This window comes from Candoia aspera, chromosome 1, assembly GCF_035149785.1.
Source record: "Candoia aspera isolate rCanAsp1 chromosome 1, rCanAsp1.hap2, whole genome shotgun sequence".
Taxonomy (NCBI): domain Eukaryota; kingdom Metazoa; phylum Chordata; class Lepidosauria; order Squamata; family Boidae; genus Candoia; species Candoia aspera.
The window spans coordinates 190,237,262-190,262,010 of NC_086153.1; the positions used below are offsets into that span (position 1 = coordinate 190,237,262).

At 39.1% G+C, this 24,749-nt stretch overlaps 1 protein-coding gene across 2 annotated transcripts in view; it reads right to left on the minus strand.

Annotated features, from left to right (window-relative positions):
• Positions 1 to 231: 231 nt before the first annotated feature.
• MTX2 (metaxin 2) overlaps positions 232 to 24,749 on the minus strand; it is a 62,852-nt gene continuing 38,334 nt past the window's right edge. Inside the window, exons 4-10 of one of the 2 annotated variants that reach the window (XM_063318139.1) lie at positions 8,790 to 8,862; positions 5,674 to 5,750; positions 3,612 to 3,704; positions 3,204 to 3,242; positions 2,702 to 2,827; positions 1,757 to 1,833; positions 232 to 716 (exon numbers count right to left, since the gene is read on the minus strand). In XM_063318139.1, coding sequence (XP_063174209.1) covers positions 560 to 716; positions 1,757 to 1,833; positions 2,702 to 2,827; positions 3,204 to 3,242; positions 3,612 to 3,704; positions 5,674 to 5,750; positions 8,790 to 8,862 — 642 coding nt within the window. In that variant the 3' untranslated portion in view covers positions 232 to 559. The remainder of the gene's footprint in view (positions 717 to 1,756; positions 1,834 to 2,701; positions 2,828 to 3,203; positions 3,243 to 3,611; positions 3,705 to 5,673; positions 5,751 to 8,789; positions 8,863 to 24,749) is intronic. The other variant, XM_063318140.1, reaches the window with a different exon arrangement.

The window sequence follows — 24,749 nt, forward strand, 5'->3', positions numbered from 1 at the left end:
CTTAGTTTTTTGTGTTATTCATTGTTAATATTTAAATAATGTTTAATCAGGCAAGAGAATTCTGTTTATATAGCAGGATAAAAATACAATTTTATGTTTTCATTTATTTATGTAAACATTTTTACATAAATACATTTAACTATAATCCCAATATAGTAGTTCAATGGGTGTTATGCAAATAATTGTAAGAATGTAGCATGTACAGGCAGTTTAAAATATTAAGAAAAACACTTATAGAATTATCTAAAGTTTATTGTTTTACATCTTGACACAATATTGCTTCAAGGTCACTTCAAAAGAATATTAAAATGGCACACAGGCATTTACAATGAAAAACTCAAATAATTTTGTTTTAAATGCAGTAGGTTTCTTGAATTTATCACAGGTAATTTCTCTTGGGCTATAAGCGTTTCGGCCCAGCTGACTCAGATGGTAAACTAAGCCCAGTTTTCAAATCTGCTGCTACTATTCGTTAAACAAAACAAACATGGTCAAAATATTAATTATTACTATCACCAAAGTAAACCAGTTTGGAGAAGGAGCATTTCCTTGGGCCATCTTAATTCTGACCTTTGAAATAGTGCTGCTCTATTCTTCTGCAGAATGCAGTGAGGTTACTGTAGCCTTTCACTTTTTCCAACAGTTCATCACTAATCAACTGGGTAGTAAGGATTGTGAACAGATGTCCAAATACCAAAGCATCTAATTCAGTTGGCCTATGAATAAAAGAAAATTAGTGTGTTGAAAGAGAGAACATGACCACTGCAAGTCACACTAAGCATTAGTGCCAGGTGTATATCCAGACCACTGCATAACATCTTGATCCTGCCATTTTGAGGAGAAAATGCTACTGAGTGCCTTTATTCCACTTCTTCTCCTTACCATGGTGACAGAGGGTTGCCAGTTTGAGGCCTGAAAACTACAGCAGTGATGAAGAAGCATAAAAATGCTTTGCTGAGTTGGAACCACGTCTGCCCTAATGATGAAGGAATTGGCAGGGAGGGGGATGTTAATGCAGGCAGAGAGGACTAGGATTTGGCACCTAAGTGTCCAGTCACTGCACAGTAGCAATGATCTTGAAGCCTTTGTTTTCTGAGTTCTGACTTTTAATCTGAAGATCTAGAGGTGGACTGCATTCAAACTCAGTGTTAACATAAGAGAATGGAAAAAGTCTTCCCCCCGTCCCCCACTGCCAAACAAGGTATTCTGAGAGAATGGAATTGGTATGAATTCAAATTATCAACACACTGAAAATATGAATCAAATGCAATTTTTAAAACATTCTATTCTATTATTTAGGGATAGATGATATTATTAAAGGATTACTTATAATGGGAAATAACATACTGCAGTGGTAGCTCACATCTTAGATTTTTGATTGTGTTACGGATTTAGACAAATAATAGTAAAAAAAATCAAAACTTGAAAACTTCTTTGGAAACTCATTTCACTGAAATTTTTCACATAGTGCTTTCTCAATTGATCCCATTAACCTTCCAGGATGTTCCTCAGTGCCTCCTTCAGTGGTTGTCTCAGGTTGCCCAGAGGTAATCTGGCCATTCTTTCACTGATAAATTAAGACATACAGTAAGAAGCTGCTCCCTGCTTCTTAGCTCCTCAACCAATAGGCAGGTACTATGAAGCCTTTTTTTACCAAAAAGTGGAGATGAGAAGAATTTTATCTTTTGTCTATAAAAAAGGAGATTTGGGGAAAATTGTCTTCTTGGCAGAACATTAACTTAAACAAGTAACTTACTTCTTATTGAAGAAATACAGTTGTGTTCCAAGCCTTTGAGAAAGGGCTTGACAACACTGATCTACATCTTCAAGCACCTAAAAAGAATACAGGTATCACAGAAGAGCAGAAAATAATTTTAATGAAATGCTAGAGAAACAAAAGCCTCAGTGAAAAATACATTGCACACATGAGATTCAAAGGATGCTTAACAACATTCATCCTACAAAGATCTCCCCCTTCCTGTGTGATTTTCTTTTAAATTATTTACCATTTAAAGAATGCAAAAACAATGTATTTGCACCTGTTTAAAAAAACAAACAGGAATAGCCACTACAATTATCATGTTTCCATACCAAGTATATAGATTCAACCCAGAGACAAACCTATATAAATGACCTCATACATACTTTTTCTGAACATGTGGTTTGTTTCCCAGCTTTCTTCAAACAGCCTTCCTCCAAAGATTAAAGGGACCTCCAAAATAATATCTGACAGCAGTTGCTGTTAGAAAATAACCCTGATGTACATACTAGAGCGCATTTGGGAACTTCAGTTAATACCAACTTCTACTGATAGTTGTCTATCCAATGCCCAGTACTATGACCTTATTACTCAAATATTGAAAGATTTACATTGGATGCCAATTTTTTTTTTTCAGTATTAATTCAGCACATTGATCCTAACTGTTAAAGCTCTGAACAGCTTACCGTCTGGCCATCTAAGTGTCCTCCTGTTTCTTTATGGACATACCATATCATAAAAACAGAAATTAAAAAATATACATATCAAATCAAAGTATACCCCAAATAAAACCATCATCTCAAATTATAAGTAGCAGAGGCTAGTTTAGAAGCCATACATTTAACTGACTAAGAAGATACAAAGAAACCAGCGCCTCCCTGAAACCTTACATTTTGCATTTTCTAGGGGAAAAAAATCCAACTTGGGGAACTAATGACTGACCTGATCAAGCGACTTATTGCCCCAGCCAACAGCCTTCATTTTACGCTGGACCTCCCATTGCTTCTGATAGGCCAAAATACGATTCAGAGGCCAAGGATAAGGAGAACCATATCTTGGATTAGTGATCTTTAAAGGGAAAAAAAGTATTTTTGTGCTCTTATATAACTGAGAAAGCTGTGTTTTAGAAAAGACTAGGGTTAGTATGATTTTATTGCCATGGCTCTGCCTCAGAACATGATTCTGTGGAATTATTTATAACTTGCAGCTAAAAAAGCAAGCCTTTAAAATTATATTAAAAACATTTTCACTTTAAAACCAGCACATCCAATAATGACATACAGCTACCCCAAAATGTATATGCAAGCAAAATTAAAGCAAAAAAAAAAGGTATCATTAGTGGTATAAACCTCTATGTTTCATTTATGAGTAGGGACTTGCAGTTGTGAGCAAAAGTGTTTTCTCATTAAAATTTAATTAAGATGTATGCTGCAGAATCACTCACCTCCTGGACTGTAGCATCATCACACCACTGAAGATACAGCTAGAAACCAAAGAACACTAAACTTCATAACAGAGAAGGTTACAGACATTTATTCCTTGCAGCTTTGTCTCCTAGCCCTACCAAACAAGCCATTAATAATATTTAAAACACATAACTATGGTTACTAGATCTGTCATGAAGCAAATACAATATTTCAGTGTACCAAAAATAACCTGAAAAGGACTGCAAAGTGTACATTAAAAGTGTGCTGCTTTTTGAGAAGGACTGTTAATCATAAGTCCACCTTTTTTGTTTTATACACAAATGGTAGCTATGGCTTGCAATATCACAAAGAAAATAGCACTTTACTCCCTCTCTCCAATATAATTCATTTCCCAAGACTGACAAATTACTAGTGTTTTGCCATACCTCTGCTGTCAAAAGCATATTATTGACTAATTCCATGTAGGCTTTCATCTCAGCTTTTTGGACTTCATCCAACCCATCACTAAGTGAATGGCCCTAAGGCAGGAGAGAAGGAAGGAAAGAGAAAGGAGAACAAAAATTACCCGTTTGGGTTCTTTCCAAACTTTGCTGAAGTCCAGTGCTGTAGCTCATTCAGAACAATCCTTTGTATCGTTACACATTAGAGGCAGCATTGTAGACCTCAAAGACTATTAAATACTCTGGGGGAGGGGGGGAATATTGAAGTGAAATCTTTTAAATAGAAAAGTATAGAGTGATCAGTAAACAGAACTTCCCACTACAGACCTTTGTTTTGCTTTTCTGCTGAGTGGTTTTTATAAATACAACATCTTTGTAAATAAACTGAAGTGAGTTATGATGATGTAAATACCTTATTAAAATACGATGCATGGGTATCGATTTACAAGACTAAAGAAAGAAGCAAGAGTAAGCATAAATATTGATTATTTGGAATTTTTTAAGATTTAAACAAAGTGTTCTCTATGCAGTAGATTGCAGAAGCCAAGAAGTAAGTGCAACATTACTTCTTGGCAGCAGCCAAGATAGCAGAGAGAGCATGCAGCAATCGGGAATAGACAACCTGGTGTGTCTTTTAAAATCTTAATTTCAAAAGCCACTGCATGCATGGCCAAGGATCAGAAATGATCAAAGTTACAATCCAAACCCTCTGGGGGGCACCGGGATGCCTACCCTATCTTAGATGTAAGACAAGCTCCAAAGGGCTTTTGGACAGCTCAAGCCTCTTTCTATATGACCAAGACATACCAAGAGAAATAACTAAATGGAAGCCCCTTCAAAGAGACATCTGAACCATTATAATTGGCAGAAAAATTTATCTAAAGAGGCTTTACCGCAGCTGACTCAACTGAGAATTCATTAGGTAATTAATGGTGAAACCTTTTCATACTGGAGTATATAATCAGAAATCTCTTTACGCTGAACAAATGTTAGGATTCAAGCTATAATTTAGCTTTTTCCCCATTTAGTTACTATGTGATTAGTTTAGAAATTTCTATCTACTCTATCTCAAGTGAAAACAATCAACAGGCAAGTTGATATTATGATAACATTTCATCATGATACTGTATAACAAAATAAAAAAAAAAGTCTGAGAAAAATGCTGGAGGAAAATATATATATATATATATATAGAGAGAGAGAGAGAGAGAGAGAGGGAGAGAGAGAGAGAGAGCATGTGTATGTGTGTGTGTGTTATGGAATTGGCTTTTAAGGCCATAAGAATTAGTAAACAACCTGAATGAAAAGTTGCTCACTTAAAATCAAAATTACACACACAACCAGAAACCTACATTCCACAAATTTCACCTTCATAAGATGGCCCAACAAAACCTGGTGGGAAATCACCAACAAATACCAATCTTGTAGATTAGACTGAGAAGTATAAAAAAATTCCAAAATACAATTTCATGCTCCTTCTATATTGTTGCAAAGAAAACTACAGGGACGTGTCCATTACATCACAATTCAAAGGAGACTTTACAGTACTTATCTTTTCAACCTTCTTCAACTTAAGGCTCCCTTATATGCTAACTGGGGAGATCTAGGAGCTGCAACTTCAATACAACTAGAAGACATCAGGTTGAGGATGGCTGCTGAGGTGCTCCTTCTGAAGTTCTTGAGTAATAAAGATTTGTGTGCTATCTGGATAAATCATTTTGTTTTCTATATAGACATATAGAGAACAAGATGAATATTGTAGAGAATATTGTTTGTACAAAAAAAAAGAGTTCAGCCCAAGAATAACAATATCTACTAACATAAATGTACAAGCCTTTTTATACATAAGCACTCAGCAAAACAGTAGCTCATTGAATTGGATGATATCCTAAAGTGTATTAATATAGTATTTTCTGAAGCAATAAATTATGTTACTTTATTTTTAAAGCTATGATTTTATTAAATCATCAGGATAATTTCATAAGCAAATAATTAAGACAACTGCTGAACAGGTATTTATCAAATTGTTTTAATATATACACATTACCTTGGCTTTTACAAACTGGACAATGGGGCCAAGTTCCGAAACTACTTGATTTCCTACATGAATGAAGGGCACTTTTCCTATGGGTGAAAAAAAGAGTATATTTCAACATCATCACCAAGCATATCATTCTAATCCAGTGATTTACCTAAATTCAAAAGAATAGTGTTCCACTGAAATTAAAGAGATTTCAGTGTTGTGTTTATCTGTTTGAAAGATGTATGAAAACACTAGTTTATAGCATTTGCTCTAGGCAAAGGTAGTTGATCCTTTCCTGAATATGAAACTCTGTGAAACCCAAATGCTGTTGTCTTCATTCAGTGATACCAAGACCTCCACTCTTCCTAAAAACCCTAACCCTTTGCATCCTGGGAATTCTGGACAGCACACAAGTGCTTCTTATCGACACAGAAGAGCTACTGGTGTTGAACATTCTGTGTCAGATCACATTTCTTTGTAAAAGCTTCTACGTGGTCACTTCTGATTCTGTGGTAAACCCAAAAGCCCAAAGTATAAGAGTCTTCTCCTGTTTGAGGGTTCATACTCCACAATATAACTACCTTGAGCACCATTTATTAGCAGAAAGGCTACTGCACATGCACAAACGAGCATGCATATTTTGTTTTGGTACTGTATAAATCTGCACATCAACTGACCAATTGTTAATTGTAACTATTTCTTCAGAGGAGCAGGGAAAATCAATTTTAAAATCAACTAGCCTCAACACGGTAATAACAAATCAAAGATTGTTGAAACAAATGTCACAAAACACCTGCCACTTAGTATTTGTTCCAGATACTAAAGTAAATGCTAAAGTTGATGGACTTCAACAGTATAGCACTGTGTCAGTTTCACAGAAGTTATGTACAATATAAAAGATACATTCTTTAAAAAGTAACATCCATAAACAGCACTCAGGGCAACTTCTAGCAAGAGATTCATCAGTGGCGCTGCTAGTGTTTGTGTTTTCAAAAAAGGGGAAAAATAGGTCACTATCATTTTTTATTCATGACTGCTAGGTATAGTCCAATATCCGCTATCACAAAAATACAGAATTTTCATTTTGAGACAGGCTGAAAACTTTAGGCTAAGGCAGCCAGCCTAACTTTTATACCCTTCTCTGCTTCTTCCTATTCCCCAGTGAAGAGTTCTGAAGAATTCAAAAGCTTGCACACTCCTCTATGACAGCTGACCTAGCTATAAAACTATCCACCCACTATGATTCTAATAAAAATAATTATCTGTGCGAACTCTGTGCTCATACCTTGGTGACACATCATCCGAAACTGAGCAAACAGTGAACTAGGTTGCCTGGTGTTCATTTGTTGACACTGAAAGGCTGCAATCCTAAAACCTCTTACTGTGGGATAATATCCGTCTCTTCAACGAGGGACTACACGAATAACTGCGGAGGTTAAACAATTCAGAATATTCTTGCTTTTAATTTTATTTTTACTGAGGAAAGGCAAAGAAGATCCTGGTCACTGCCAGTTACACTGGCTCGAAAAAGGAATCACAAGGAAGAAACACAGTGCCTCCGCACAATGACGTGCACTGCAAAAGGAACGCAGGGGCTTTTGAACTTCCAGACCTCTCCACGGTCCTATCGATCAAGCTTTTACCTCCACAGAGCTACTATACACAGAATGAGCTTTTGGTGTTCCTACAGCAGGAGTCAGCACATCCGTGCTCTCACAAGGCTCTCAGAAACAGATGGAGAGAAAGAACAGAGCCAACCAAGCAGTCCTCAGATGCAGAATCCCATAAAAGGGGGGAAATGCATTCGTGGTTCTGAATTTTAACCTCATACAATTAGGGCCACAGTTCCTGCCACACAGTTGTCAATGGAAGCACCATTTATCAAAGCACTAATTTATAGGCAAGAATGCACGTCATAATGCGTGATAAAAAGGGTTTTGCGGTAGGCAGTAGGAAATGCTTTCAACCTGCCAACTCCAAGACTGAGAAAATATTCCCATTAACATTTAATTTTACTTTATTTAGATATTTTTTTGCCCAGCTAATGGGGAATAAGAACCCACCACATTATTGGCTAATAGCAGGCTATCTTCATAGAAAGCAACAGACATACTCCCAATAGTTCTAGGCCGTAAGGGGACATGCCCAGATGATGAAATTTAGGAGAACAAGTCTCAGTGAATTCAGCCCCACAATACTCACTTGAAGCATCTTTTAGCCTGTTAACCAGCCCAGCTGTGCCTACTGCAGGCACATCTTGTTTCCTGCAATGAGGAAAGTATGTATGCATGTGAGTATGCACGTCTAGGTCTTTTCATGCTCTTCATCTGGGCTACCATATCTGCTCTGCAAAAATCTGGGCGACCTCTAGATAGAAGCAGAGAGTTTTATTTTTCATTCTCTTTTCTGCCATTTAGTGGTCACCTGGATTTTGTAATCCAGATATGGTAGTCCTACTCTTCATATGCAATAAAGCTCCAGCCGTGTGGGAAACTCCTTTCTGAACATGCCCCCTTCGGTAGGTAATAAGCATCAAATGTATAAGTAACAGACAATGCTACTTTAGTGCATAATGAGACCAAATGAGGGAGGACGGCAGCAATCCCGTGTATTTACATATGGAATTGCCCCAAATTAGAAGAGGATGTTTACTGTAGAAGGACCTGCTTTTACAAACTGAAAGGGGTATGTAAGTGTGTGTACAATGATTGGTTACCTCCATCTGGGCCCTCTCTCTTCAATCATTCTGAGAGCTCAATTCTGTAAAGTAATCTTTGTTAGGGTATTAAAGGAAAAAGCTGCTCAAAGGTAAAATGTAAGAAAGAAGACAGGTCATCTCTTCTCATCTCATGTTAAAACCAGACTCTTCCATCTCCTTCCATCATGACTGAGGCAATTCACATTTAAACACACAGAATTGTTGGCAGTATGTCTACCTCGGCCTTACAATACTGTCTTTTAATACACTTTAATGATGAAAATGTATTATTTCTGTTTCTTGCAGGAAAAAAATCTGCAGCATAACAAGAAGCAAGCCACTGCATAGTACAGCATACAGTAACTCCAACTGATCTCCAAGATGAGATACTGTTGCCATAGTTTCCAAGCACAGGTGTAATGTAAATGACTGCTACACTTACCAGATGGGGACATATATTCTGCATTTGCCCTACAAACCACTTGGACTGGCAGATTGCACATTTGTAAAAAAGCCTGAAAATAAAGAAGAGTAAATTAAAAGTATACACATATGAAGGCAAAAGCAATTTTTAAAAAATATTTAGAATTTTAAGCCACAAGATATATTCTTTCCTTTGTAATTATTTCCCAAAACAGGTAACTGGGAGAATTGTAGATACTGGCTCCTCACATTGCGCTTATCACAAACTATAGATGCACACAGAATTACAGCAATCCAAAACATACATCAGTCTATCCCCTTTACTCATTTCCTTGTACTTTACTATGATAACCTCTCTTTAACACACTGGAAAAAAACTCCTGCATTCTGTTTGAGACCCACATTACTGTTGTTTTAAAATGAATCAATGAAAGCTTCTGCTACAATACTAATTTCTCATGAATCTTAGCCCACAAATTAAAGTGTAGCCCACTTCACATGTTTAAAAAGATGCCATTCTGTTGTTCTTCTGTTACCTTTAGTCAAGCATTAAAAGTGCCCAGTCTACAGCACATAAAGCTGTCATACCTGTGCCTTGCATTACAGAGCTGTGCTAACTGAAAAATACATCCTGGCTCTCCTAATGGACTAGCAGCTTAGGAGCTCAAATTGTGGGTAAGGATCCCCTAGGAGACCTCTGTTTAAACATATCTCACTCCTAAGGAAGTAAAAGGCTTAATGTCTTTGAGCCCCTGAATAGGCCATCTCTGCAAACAGGGAAGAAGGGCTGAGTTCTGGAGCAGATCAAGCCTCGAACAGTCAAACAGGCTGTGTTGTTATACCTGAAAATGAGGATGGCAGGAGTAGTGGGCAGCAATGGCAAAAGCACTGCTCCTCATAAACCTTGTGCTTTGATTCATAGGTTCTTCCACAGCAATGGAACACACATTCCAGACAAGCAAAATTTCCATTAACCTATTCCCACAAAACGTTCAATGAACAACATGAAGAGGGAAGATATCCATAAAGTATGAAGAAAGATTCCAAACTCTGGTATTTTGAGTAACGCCAAGGCTTTTCTGGAGCTGCACGTTATTAATCTTATAAATAAATCAAAACCATTCAAGTAGTATTGTAATGATTAATATTTAAAACACAGCTGTAGAGGATGTCAATATACAGACACTGAAGAGGATCTGCATTTTCTTACATTAAAAAATGACAACTGAAAAAAAGTGGAAATTATACCACATGAACTAATGCAAAAAATATTCCAGTTTTCCTATCAAGCGGTGGCAGACGCTGTAAATTGCAAAGTCTGTCTAAAATTATAAATGAAAATGGTTCAGTATCACTCCTGGAGTGATAGAGTATATGCCTAATGCAGTTATGATAATAGTCACATTTGTAGTTTAACATAAATTAAGAGTTTAATTGTATTTGTGACTACTTTAAACAAAGTAACACGTCCTTTTGTACCTGCAAATGTAATTTATTGCAAAGCCAGGTTCATTTTCCAGAACAATCTGTTTTATACTACCCTGGAATGCTGCTATAATGTAATTCCTGCTGCAGAATGTGGGAAGGGTACACTCACTGGTACCACAGAGGAGGCTTTGAAGATAAATGAAGATGCTATTCATTCAGGGGTAATTTCATCTTAGAACCATATGAAAGATGTTTCACTCAGACACGGTAGATGCCTGGCTTGGGATTTCAGTCTATTTTCAGCTACAGTGTAATGTTGTTAAATCGATTATGTTGATACTGTATTTCTAATCATGAAGAATTTCAGCTATTATTCTACTTAAAGAATGGATTGTCAGACTTTCATTATACAGTCTCTCTCCAGTTTACAACACAATTATAGTTTCAAATCACAAACTGAAATTATAAATTCACACTAAAAGAAACAAAAATCAGTAAAATGAAAATGAGATAGTCTGCAGCAACCTTTTTTAAAATCATTATAGAAAAATGTCCTTTTTTTCACTGCAAAGCAACTAATGAGCTTCCAATGCATCATGAAGATTTCTTTCATGTTTTACCCCAATTGTGTTTATGTTTCTATGGTATGTTTATGTTTGGTGAGCAAACTCCATCATCTTTCTTCAAAATACATAAACATTACAGCTTCCAGAACTGCATGGAATATATTATCATTTATTTTAATTATTGTTTATGTCCCACTTTTCTCCAAGCCATGAGGGAAGACTGAGTGCTGCTCCCTATCCAATTTTAACAAGGATACAGATTCAGTCGATCCAGGACTGCATGTACACAGTTGTAATCATACTAAATTTAATGCTAATTAAATACATTTAAATATATTGATTTAAATCAAATTTAGTTTGGTCTTAACCATGCTGACACTTGCGAATGTGGTGCTGGCACATCATACAAAGGGTGTTTAATAGCATCCTTCCATTAAAACACTATGTTTACATAGCAAATGACAGCCACCCTCCAAAAATGAAGCAGTGAAGCTTCTTTCTGGATATTCATTTCGCTGAAAGCTGGAAAACAGTTGAGATAAAGTAAATAAATACATTACTAATATGTACCTAAGAACAGCAAATCAGGATTAAATGTAAGTTTGTGTGTCTGTTTACACATACTGTCTATGTGTATACAAAACATACATACATACATACGTGTGTGTGTGTGTGTGTATGTGTGTGGATGTACTGCACAAAACAATATATCTAAAGGGAAGGGGGAAATAGTTTCTGCAAGAATGGTGATCTGAGTCAGATTTATAATAAAGCAATCATCACATCCTTATTATCTTTACAATCCTGAGAATATTTATCACAGAAAATTACCACTCCAGTGCACAAATAGGAAACAGAGGATGCCAAACAACAAATCCTAAAATTTCCAGCGTTTAAGAACTATAGCTGCATTTCCTGACAAGAAAAAAAGCAGGAATCACTTTTCAAGATGTTTTTCTTCCTTTGTTTCTAGGCAGGAAGTATAGACACAAAAAGAAGAGTAAAAATTTTGTAATCTTATAAAAGATGGAGCAAAGAAAGAATCTACACAGCATATTCAAAAAACAGGAAGTGGGGAGTTTTTCCCATGTTAAACGTCTCATTGACTCTAATGGAAGACCATTTACTATTATAGCTCAGGAGCTGTTTCAGCTCCTGCTCCATTTGGGAGAAATGAATATGGTCAGAGGGAATTTAACATGGCAGCTTTCTCTCTCATTGCTCCTGTCTTAAATTCTTTCAGTCTTGTTTCTGCATCAGTTTGTAAATTTTCTGTTAAAAAGCCCATCTAAAACTGCACACACCTTGTCCCAAGCATTTTTCATATCATATATACTTGCAGATAAGTCCATCTGCGGATCAGCCGACCCTCGAAATTGCAACCAAAATACCTACCATGAAAAATGTGTCACCTGGGATAAGCTAACTGTGAAAATTTAAAACAGAATCTGTTCTGAAAAACAAATTCTATTGATAAAAAATATGAAAACAAATAAAGTCCCTCAGAATTTTTTGAAACCCTATACAAAAATTACCAAAATCTTAAAAAATCCACATCTTTATCATCCAATTTTGCAAAAAGACATTCGGATTCTTCGTTTGTAATACTGTCAAGTGTAGACACCGTCATTACTATCTTCCTCGCCTTCATCTTTGTCAGTGGCAGCTGCTCCATCAGCTTCATGTATTGAGTCATCTTCTGTTCCATCCATGGCATTGCTCATGCCACACTTCGAAAATGAACGGCGAACCATATCCAAAGAAATATTTTCCCACACATCATTCTGCTATCACCTCTATACAGTATCTAATTCTTTAAACTGCCCCCCTTCCTTAACTCGGCTGGGCCAGGTATCATCCATTCTTGCCATTTTTCTGACCCTGTCTTTAAATGGCTTGTTCAAACGCACTCCAACAGACTGCAGCACTGAGGTAAGGCCACCTGATAACATATAACAGCCAGAGTTGTCTTTAATGGTTTCACTTTATCCTCAATATTGTCTGCGATACGCACTCAGAACATGTCCCAGATGAGAAGGGAAGGTTACTTCTTGAGAGCAGCACCAAGCCATTTGTCCCAAACCTCCTCAAGCTACAGACTGTACCATATTTGTCCATCCAGCCCTTTTCATGGCAACGCTCAGTCACACAGACACACAACCCCACACCTGGAAACTTTGCTTGCTTTGGGAGCTTTTTCCACTTAAAAAGAATAACTGGATGTAACTTAGTTCTGTTCACTAAACATGAAAGAACCACAGTAAAGTTATTCTTTTCATTTCCTGTTGACCTTACAAAAACCGTTTTTGCCAATACTTGTCACAGTTCAATTGTATGTTACATCGAATGTCATCAGTTTCATCCATATTTCTGATATCACCAAGTTCATACCTATAAAGCTTACACTGTTCAATAATAATTTGAAAAGAAACCACCTTTTCTTCAAGAGTTTTGGGTAGTTCTTGAGAACTTTTACTTTGCTGTCTCAAGCAAAGTCCACATCTATTCATGCATTTGCAACACCAGCCAACAGAGACACAAAAATTTGCGATGGCCTCAGCCTGGTATTTTTCAGACTTTGCCATCTGAAGTGCAGGCAGACAAATATTGGTCCTGGTAATGGCTATGCAAGTAATTTTCTAGTGCTGGGACCGAAGACACTCCATATTGGCATGCCTTCTTCCATTTTGGCATATCTTCTGAACTAGTTTTCCTTTTTTTCCATTCACAAACTTGTTTTTCATTTACCTTAAATTCTCTGGCAGAATTGTTCATCTCCTCCACTCTCCTAATAACTTTTAGCTTGAAAGCTGCATTATATGATAACCATTGGCTATTTCCAGACATGTTGATTACCTACCTACCAGAAATGCATGCAGCAACAGAGGCGAAACTGCAAACTGTTATGTCATCACACAATTTTAAATACAGTAAATGTGCTGAGGCACATTCTTGTTTGGATGTAAATTCATGAAGATCATATTGAAATGTCAGTCAATTAAATCTCTCTCGTCTAATTAGCTTAAGAGATGGCATAGTTCCTGGCCCACTGGAAAATGAAAGTCACAGAGTCCTCCACTTCTACAGACTTCTATAATATGCAATCAGAATTCACCTCTTCCAGCTTTATCACTAGAAAATCACTATAAGAGATACAAGGAGAAGACTAGAACTTTCTACTGCTTTGCTAAGACAGCTTATTTATTTTTCAAATTTTGCCACCGCCCATCTCCCCACAGAAGCTTCTTGTGTAGACTTCCCTCTTTGCAGAAAAACAAAATATAAACATCCTATGATCCCTGAGTGACTCCTTCCAAGGAATATAGAATTGTTTCTTAGAGCATTTCTACAACTGTTTTTTGTTCATTTTTCTAAAAATAAGTCACTCTGGTGAAAAAAATGGAAAGAAAAGTTGTATGCCATCTTCTTTAAGTGCTGGTTATTTCAACTAATGCTAAATATATTAGCCTCATAAATAGAACTGCCTCCTGAAATGATATTAAGCAAAGGACAACATGAGGAAAACAGCAGAATCTATTTAATTGATAAACTTAGATATGAGAAGGAAAAGTGATGGAAATTCATTGAAATGAGATATATTCATTAGAAATTGGAACTGAATTATAGAATAAAGTGGTATTCAGACCTTTCTCTGTTTTATTACTTAAGAAATTTATATCATATCTTTTCAACTGCTAAAAGGACAACTTCAAGGATACTTTAGATACCTATATTATCTTTAATCACAGTTTTAAAGATTAGAAGAAAAAAGTCAGAACATTCATGTAATGTACCTACACTTGTAAAAAAAAAAGACAATATTGAACCAAAATCAAATGACATTAAAAAAATTAAACGTCCTCCAATATAAAGTGAAAAACGTATTTTGAAAAACTGCACAACAAAATATATTCAGATAATTTTATTGTTATAAAAACTTTTTATGTTTTGAGTAAAATTTTCAAATGCTTATTTCTTTGGGAGAAGAATTAATGTTATTCAAGAGTCAACATATTAAATTAAAATCCACTTCCAAATGTCTCACAAAAACTCAGGAGAGAGGAGGCATACTGTTGATTTACAGAAGAACATGCACAGAGTAAGGACAAGGCCTAAAATTCTGTTACTATATTTTTTCAGAACTCTCTCCTTCAGAGTATCTAAAAAGGCTCTTGCTTTAGGAAAATACATTTTCAATTATATCCAATATTGTCTTTCTGCCAACCAGTAACATATGGCAGAAGAGATTTTCTCTCCACCTGTACCCCTGTATAACCACAAATCTGCTCTCGAGAGCTGAATGTTCTCTGAAGGGGGTGATGCATGCAGGCACAGAGGGGAATAAAGGAAAAATAATTTGCAAGTACAAGTCAACTTACATATCTTGGAAACCATTAACATTGCAATCTTATACAGTTCTAATTGAAAGAAAGCTCTCAGGTAAGCACATACAGGATTGCAACTGATTATCAGAGTGAGAAATACTGTTTTAATCTACTTACATTAGACAATTAAATAAATAATACATATTCTTTGGTAATGTGATTCTTACTACACTGAGCCTATCTATATTTGTATGTTATTGACAAAAAAAGTAAATAGCCTCAGAAAAATGATATAAGTAGAAGAAAGTAAATGGAATGTACAGTTACTATAGTTTAACAGAAGGCACCTATATCATGGACAACACAGAATTCCCAGTTTAAGGTTGTAAATGTTCTAAAACACATTATGCAATTACTTAATATCTTATTCAGCTTCAACCTTAATGAAGACAAGATTTCTATCAGTGTTCTGAATTTACAATACAAAAAGAAATAACCATTGCTACCAAGAACTCTAAATAGTGTTTTGATTATGTGACATCAAGTCAGTATCAATTCTCAGCAACCATATAGACAGACCTTCTCCATCTGTCCCAGCCTGGCCCTTCAGGTCTCCTAACAGTACAACCATCACCTCTGTAATCAAACCTACCTATCTTATTGCTGGTAGTCCTCTTCTTTTCTTTCCTTCCACATTTCCCAGCAACATAGACTTCTCTAGAGAATTAGGTCTTCACATGATGTGTCAAGATGATCATCTGAACCTGGTCATTTGTGTCTTGAGTGAAAGCTCTGGACTGATTTGTTCTATGATCCATTTGTTTGTCTTCTTAGGTAGCCATGGTATTTGCAAGAGTTTTCTCCAATACCAAAGTTCAAAAGCACCAATACTGCTTCTATCCTGCTTCTTCAAAGTCCAGCTTTCGCTTCCAAACAGTACCACAGGGAAAGCCATTGCCTACACAAATTTAGACTTTGTAGGCATAGACACATCATAGCATCAAAACATCTTTTCCAAGGATTTCACTTAATAGCCTGCCAAATATTAGTCTGCAACTCATTTCTTGACTGCTGGTTCCTTTACAATTGATAGTTGATTCTAAAAGACAGAAGCTATCCAGCACTTTAATGTCTTCATTATCAGTTCTAAGGTTTGTGTTGGAGCTGTTGACATTAGTTTGGTCTTCTATGCATTGAATTATAGACCCATTTTTTTCACTGGGCTCTTTGACTTTCATTACTAGAGCTTGCAGATCATTTGCATTTTCAACTATCAGAATAGCGTCATCAGTTGTTTCTTCCTCCAATTTTAAAAACACACTAACCTTCCAATCCAGCCTCCCTCAATACATATTCAGCATATAAATTTATTCAACTTTTGACTAAATGAGGTGAGAGTATACAGCCTTGTCTCACTCGTTTGCCAACCTGGAGCCAATTTGTTTCACCATGTTCTGCCTAGACTGTGGCTTTCTTTCCTATGTATAGTTTCCTATGTATAGACAATGAGATGTTTCAGGATTTCCATTTTCCTAAGGACATTCCACAGCCTGACATAATCAGCACCACTGAAAGCCTTTCCATAATAAATGAAGCACATGTTGACTTATTTTTGGTATTCTTTCATTTTCTCAATTATCCAGCATGCATCAGCAATAATATCTCTTGTTTCTCACCCTTTCCCAAAGCCAGCTTGAACAGCGGCATTTCCCTTTCCATGTAGGGCTCTAATCTGCACTGGATTATCCTAAGCAATATTTTGCCAACAAATGTGTGAAATTAAGGCTATTGCACAATAAATTGCATGCCCTGTTAGGTCTCCCTTCTTTGGCATTGGTATGTAAATCAAGCTCTTCCAATCCGTTGGCCACTTTGTCATTCTCCAGATTTGCTAGAGTAAAGGTTAGAACCTTTACTGATTCTTCTTCTATTGCTTGACATATTTCTGTAAATATTCCATTAATTCCTGTAGCCTTCCAGCTTGGTAATGATCGGAATGCTGATTTAACTGTCTTCTAGTAGCAGAGGTTCTTGTAAACAGGGAATATTTCCTAAAGTATCTTGGATGTTGACATCTCTACTGTATAGAGAATGTCAGTATATTCCTTCCATCTTCTTTGAACTAATTATCAATAACTGTCCATTGGTATCCTTCAGCATACTAATTTGGGGTCGAAAATTCCTTCCCATTACAGAAATCAGTTGGAAAACTTTCCTTGCTTTTCAGTGTCTCTTCCATTTTCAATGGTTTTACAGATGTCATTGAAATACTGCACCTTGTGTCTTCCAACAATTTTCCAAAATTCTCTGTGAAGCTCCTTCCTAAGATCTTTGTCTTTCTTGGCTTTGGCTTCTTTTCTCTTCTTGGCAATTTCCATCACTTGTTCTGACATCCAGTTTGCTGTAATGGTTGCCTAATCCCAAATACTCAGTCTCACAAGCTCGGGTTTAAAGATAACTGATTTATTAAAGGAATAGTATGCAAATACAGAGAAAGCTGAGAATGAGCAAAAGCGCGCCAAATACAAACTTAAGAGTCTTGCGTTCAAACCAGTCCCGCCCCGAATGCATGACAGCCAGCACCCCCTCCCAGGTGCAAGCAACCGTTACACGCGCCTGGGAAAGTAACCTTGAACAGGCTTGCAAACCCAAACATACATTCCAGTGTTGGGAAACAAAGAGGAGGGCAGGAATGGAAAACCCCCAGCATGAAATAACGTGAATATAGTAAGCAGAGAGGTTTGACATGTGAACCGTTACGATGTACACAGATCATTGAAACGTGGAACATGACATATCGCCCATCCCCAGAAAATTGCTAAGGGGCCGGCTTGGCAGGGTAGGCAGAATGAAAGCGATTCACAAGGATAGGTGAATGTACATCAGTGGCAGACACCCATTCGGGATGAGGGAAATGTTTCCAGCGAACAAGGTATTGCAAAATAGAGCGCTGGCGACGGGAGTCGAGGATGTCGGCCACTTTGAAGCGTTGTTGGTTATCAATCAGGATCGGAGGAGGTGGGACCGGTTGGGGGTGCCAGCGGTCGGATGGCAAATACGGCTTGAGTAAGCTGCAATGGAAAACAGGATGTAAACGTTTTAGGTTGTGTGGTAAATCAAGTCTAAATGTAACAGGGTTATTTGTGCAACAATGGGAAATGGCCCCACAAATTTAGGACCCAGTTTTTTGGAGGGTTGTGGGGAATTTTGTGGATAAATAGACTTTATCCCCGACAGCAAAGGCAGGTTCTGGGGAGCGCTTGGCATCGGCGTGTCTTTTGTAGGTGGTTTGGGAGTGGGCTAGAGCTTGTTGAATATTGTGCCACGAGTCTGTGAGAGTGTCAGCCCAGTCCGTGAGGGAAGTCGGAAGTGGTTGTGAGTGCGGGAGCTCGGGTATTGGGACGAACTCACGCCCAAAGACAGTCTTAAAGGGAACTTGTCCAGTAGTTTGATGAACGGCGTTGTTGTAGGCAACTTCTGCAAAGGGGAGTAAGTCAACCCAGTTGTCTTGTTGATAATTGACAAATGCTCGAAGGTATTGTTCTAGAGTAGAGTTAACGGCTTCAGTAGATCCATCTGTTTGTGGATGCCAAGCAGTGGAAAGGGCTTGTTTGGTTCCAAGGAGTTTCAAAAATGCCCGCCAAAAGTGTGACGTAAATTGTGTGCCTCTGTCACTCACCAAACGGGAGGGTATTCCGTGGAGGCGGTACACGTGAAGGAGGAACAGACGTGCGAGCTGCTGTGTGGTAGGAATGGAGGCACATGGTATGAAATGGGCTTGTTTAGAAAAGAAATCTTTGACCACCCAAATGACGGTTTTTCGTTGGCTGGGAGGGAGGTCAACAATAAAGTCCATAGATATGTCCTGCCATGGGACGGATGGGGTGGAAACGGGTTGTAAAAGTCCCTGTGGTTTGCCAGTCTTGCGTTTTGTCATGGCACAGACAGGGCAAGTAGTAACATATGTTTTAAGGTCTTTCAGCAAAGATGGCCACCAGAATTGGCATCTGAGCAAGTGAAGGGTTTTGAGGTACCCAAAATGTCCTGCTAATTTGTCATCGTGGCATCTCTGGAGGACCGTTTTTCGTAAAGCTGCAGGAACGTAAAGACGATCGTTCCACCAGGCAAAACTGTCTGCAAAAGTTACAGTGTGTTGGTTTGCTTGCAACCAAGTATCAGTTTTGAGGTGGGAAAGCAACTGTTGTTTCAAATCTGAGGGAATTGGCAAGCGTGCTGGAGTGGAGGGAGGCGGAGCGGAAGGGGGCTGAGGTTGTTGCAATCGCGCCCGGCTGCGCGTCACCGCTGCCAAACCCAATTGTTTTTCTGTCCAGACTGTACCTTGTATTGATGGCCCCGGGCCAGCATCTTGTGGTCTCCGGGAGAGGGCATCAGCTAGAAAGTTTTTCTTGCCGGGTATGAATTTAAGGGTGAAATCAAAGCGACTGAAAAATTCAGCCCAGCGAAGTTGTTTGGGGCTGAGTTTGCGGCTGGTGCTTAATGCTTCCAAATGTTTATGGTCAGTCCAGACCTCAAAGGGGTTGGACGCCCCTTCTAATAAGTGTCTCCAGGTTTCCAAAGCTGTTTTCACAGCAAAAGCCTCCTTTTCCCAAACGTGCCAGCGTCTCTCTGTTTCCGTAAATTTACGGGAGAGATAGGCACAGGGCTTTAAGGCGTTAGAGTTATCAGATTGGAGCAGTAAAGCTCCCACGGAGAAATCAGAGGCATCCACTTGCACTATGAAAGGCTTAGTGGTGTCAGGGTGCTGCAGAATTGGTTCTGTTGTGAAGATTTGCTTGAGCGACTCAAAAGCCTGTTGGCAAGCAGGAGTCCATTTAAGGAGCGCTCCCGGATTTTTGGAACAGCGCGTATCGCCTTGCGCCTTGGTTTTTAGCAGTTGAGTGAGGGGGAGGGCAATTTCTGCAAAATTTTGGGCAAATGCCCTGTAAATATTTGCGAATCCTAAGAAACTTTGCAATTGCCTTCTGGTGCGGGGAGGTTCCCATGCCACAATGGCTTCAACTTTGGCAGGGTCCATTTCAATACCCTTAGCAGAAATTCGGTATCCCAAGTAGTCTATTTGTGATTGATGGAAAGCACATTTGGATAATTTGGCATATAATTCCGCATTCCTTAACTTAGTAAGCACTTGACGCAGCAAGTGAACATGTTGAGACATGGTTTCAGTATAAATCAATACATCATCCAAATACACCAATACCCCCTTAAATAGGTGGTCATGCAAGACCTCATTGATAAGTTGCATAAAAACCCCAGGGGCACCAGAGAGACCAAAAGGCAAAACTTTGTATTGGAAGGCACCCAGGGGACAGTTAAAAGCTGTTTTCCACTCGTCCCCTTCCTTTATGCGAATGCAAAAGTAGGCTTCCCTTAAATCCAATTTTGAGAATATTTTGCCTTTGGACAGATGTGATAACATGTCTTTGATTATGGGCAAAGGATATTTATTTGATATTGATACCGCATTGAGCCCGCGGAAATCTGTACATAACCTTAAGGAACCATCCTTCTTTGGTCTAAATAGAACAGGTGCCCCCACCGGGGAGTTTGCCGGCTCAATGAAACCCCTAGCAAGATTTTTGTCAATGAATTCCCTTAGCGTAGCTAGTTCTTTCGGAGACATGGGGTAGATTTTTGGCGGAGGTAATTTCACATTAGGGAGGAAGTCAATGGCACAGTCTGTTTTTCGGTGAGGTGGCAATGTATCTGCCTCCTTCTCCCCGAATACCTCAGCTAGATCCTGGTATTGGCTGGGTAGTCCCTCGAGAGGTTGAAGTGTTTGTACAGTGGTGTGCGCTACCCCTCCACCCTCCATGTCGTCTAGGAGATCCTTTTCGGGTACTTTGTAAAATCCATCCGCAAAGGTGACAGTTCTATGTAGCCAGTTGATAAAAGGATTTTGTTGTACGAACCAGGGCATACCTAAAATGACCAGAGGGCCCCCCACTGGAGCTACAACAAATGGTAGCTTTTCCCCATGGGAACCCATTTGTAAGGCAACCAGTCCTGTGGAATGAGTGACTGCTTTTCCCCCCGCCATAGTTCCATCCAATTGGGTGAAGATCATAGGTCTTGGCAAAGGGAACGTGGGCAGTTCCAGAGCCGCTACGACATCAGGGTGCATAAGGGAACGGGAGCAGCCCGAGTCAAGCATGGCCCAGACTTCCACAGTTTTGGTTTTAGAGCCTATTTTAACTTTTACAGTCAGTGTAGGGAAATTCCCACTCACCGAATCGTGGTCACGCCCGGTTTCTTCCACCTGCCCAATGGCGCCCTTCAGGGCAGGTGGTAGCCTTTTCCCGCCGGCTGTTCAAATTGTAATTCCTCTTCCTCTTCCCCGAATGGTAGTTCTGGTGGGTCTAGCTCCGCGATGGCAGCTTTCATTTTCCGCGGCAGAGCAGGCGACTTCACTGAAGGTTTCGCCTGCCGTTCCTCTGGACGGCGTCTAGGGCACGAAGTGGCGCGATGCCCTTCTTTTTGCACATCTCAGGCATTGACCTTTGGAAAACCGTCGTTCCTTTTCCTCTTCCCAGGTTTTTGGTTTGAGGCGGCTGGCAAGTCCAGTCGTACGCGCTCCTCTGGCAATTCGGGATTGTCTAAGTTCTTTAGTATGGGCATAGGTCTGCAGGGCATTTTCCGCGCTGCCCGCCAACTGAATCCATCCGTATAGCGTTTTAGGGTCGTCTCTTCCCAGCGCCCAACGGAGGATTTCTGGTTCTAGCCCTTGCTTGAACATTTTGATTAAAGTTGGCTCGGACCAATCTTCCACCTTCCCTGATAAGGCTTTAAATTCAAGCGCGTAGTTGGCAACGGAGAGGGACCCTTGATAGAGTTTTCTCAGGGCGTTTTTTGCTGTCTCTTGGGCTAGAGGGTCTTCGAAGTGCTGTTTAAGTGCCCACAGAAAGTCATCGAAGTCCTCTAACTCTGTTGCCTCGGTTTGGCACAGTTGCACATACCAATCAGCTGCCCTCCCTCTCAGTTTGTTGGCAATAAAATTGATTTTGCCATGTTCCGAACGAAAGCTTCGGCCCCAATCCTCCATATAATGCTTAGCATTAGTAATAAAGAAGGAGAGTGTAGTGGGATCCCCATCAAACTTCACCCCAAACGGTGGGAAGTTTCTTACCGGCTCGGCTGGCTGTGGCGGCTCCATAAACGTCAACGTACGCCGAGCCCCCAAGGGTGGCCGATCTCTGGGCAGTCTTGCCTCTCGCCCCCCCAACTGGCGGGACGCTCGAGTCCTGCTCCTTCCCCTGGGTGGCAGGGTGCTGTGTCTTGGGTAAGCCAGCTGTGACGGCTCTTCCTCCCAATCTTCCTGAGTTGGCTCTGCACCCTTGGGGAGATCCTTTAGGATTGTCACTATCATATTCATTTTGTCCTCGATTGCTTTTATACGAGGAGTGACCGGCTCTTCCATAGGTTGGTTGGTTACCACCACCCTCGGTGACAAGGGGATTTCGGGCTCCCAGGATAGTTGTGGGGACCCCCTCCCCGGTGCCCTTTCCACTATGGATTTGTGTTCACTCCTGAGGCTCTCCTGCATGGATAACAGCAACTCATCTAATTGAACTTCCCGCATTTCTCGACGTGCTGCTCTTTGCGCTCTCGAAGTTAGAGCGGGCCGGGTCCTTGTCAAATCCTGCTCTTCCTCGCTCCCTTCACTCACGCGAAGCTGTTGGTCGGTCATCGCTAGCGCTCCCTTTTATCCAACGTTTGGATGGGGCTAGCGGGAGATGATTGAAATGATTCTCAGCTTTATGTAATGGTTGCCTAATCCCAAATACTCAGTCTCACAAGCTCGGGTTTAAAGATAACTGATTTATTAAAGGAATAGTATGCAAATACAGAGAAAGCTGAGAATGAGCAAAAGCGCGCCAAATACAAACTTAAGAGCCTTGCGTTCAAACCAGTCCCGCCCCGAATGCATGACAGCCAGCACCCCCTCCCAGGTGCAAGCAACCGTTACACGCGCCTGGGAAAGTAACCTTGAACAGGCTTGCAAACCCAAACATACATTCCAGTGTTGGGAAACAAAGAGGAGGGCAGGAATGGAAAACCCCCAGCATGAAATAACGTGAATATAGTAAGCAGAGAGGTTTGACATGTGAACCGTTACGATGTACACAGATCATTGAAACGTGGAACATGACATTTGCTCTCTTCTATTTATTGGTCTCTAGCAGTCTCTTTTCACATGGATGCTTAACAATTTCTTTATGTTCACTCCAGAGTTTCTCTGGTTCCCTATCAATGAGGTTAAGGACTTCAAAGCAATTCCTGATTTTCTCCTTGAAAATGGTGGTACATGCTCAAGATCATAACACAGAACCTGACTGGATTTGCTCTTCTGCTTTAGCTTGACTTGGAACCTTCAAATGAGCAGTTTGTAATTTGAGTGAGCTGCTGGCCATGTCCTTGCTGTTATTAATGAGCTTTTCCACTTCCTATCAATAATATAGCCAGTTTGATTTCTGTGTATGCCATCTGGTGATATCCATGTATAGCGGTGTTATTTTGATTGACTGAAAGTGTGAGCAATGAAGAAATCATTGGATTGGCAGAAACTGAAAATCTGTTCTGCTTTATTTGTTTCCTAGGCCACAAAGTCCAACTATGTTTCCTTCCTATTTCCACCTTTGGCATTCCAGCCTCCAACCAGAAACAGCAAATCTTGCTTGCATGTTGTGTCAATTTCAGTTTAAACTTGGCTATAAAACACATCAATCTCCTTGTCTTCTGCATCAGCGGCTGGAGCGTAAACTTGGATAATCGTTATATTAAAGGGTTAACCACAAAGTCTAATTGATATTACTCGGTCACTGACTGCATTGTATCCAAGTATTGTCTTTGCTATATCCTTCCTGACTATGAAAACAACACTACTCTTCTTTTTCATGTCCTGTGTAGTAAACAGTATGATCTTCTGATGGAAAATGTCCAGTGCCAGTCCATTTTAATTTGTTGATGCCTAAGATATCAATATGTAGTTGATTCATTTCATCTTTTACAATGAAATGAATCCCATGTTCAGATTCTTACATTCCATGTTCCTACTGTGATTCTGTCTTTGCAGCTTCAGATTTCCTTTTTCTGGATAGCAACATCAGCAACTAGAGAAGTCATTATAAGTCGCATTTTCAGTTGAATTTGGGGACACCACTTGAAGCATTTGTTGTGTTGAGCTATTTCAATTGCTTTTGTTTGATTTGTTCATTGCAAACAGCTGAAAGTCTGTACATTTTGACAATCAACCTGATTTGCAATGGGGGGGGGGTTTGAATAATTTCAATTACAACTGTATATAGATGATTTTTAAGTATTACAAAAAATAAGGGAACTTATAGAAATGCAATGGATCCTTCCATAAATGTAAATTCCTTCAGTGAAAAAAGCAGTTAAGTTTCAATCTAATCTTATATGGTCTGGGAGTCTCTTATACTTCTATATATAATTTTTCTTAAGAATTTTGATTATAATAGTAAAATCTAATACAAACTAAACTTTAAAAAAAGAAAAGAAGTAAACAAGTGCAAGAAAAAAGAAAAAAGAAAAAAGAAAAGGAAGACTATAACAAAGAAAGAGAAGAAATATATAAAGAAGTAACTTACAACATCCCAACAAGTATAAATAAATATAGTGACT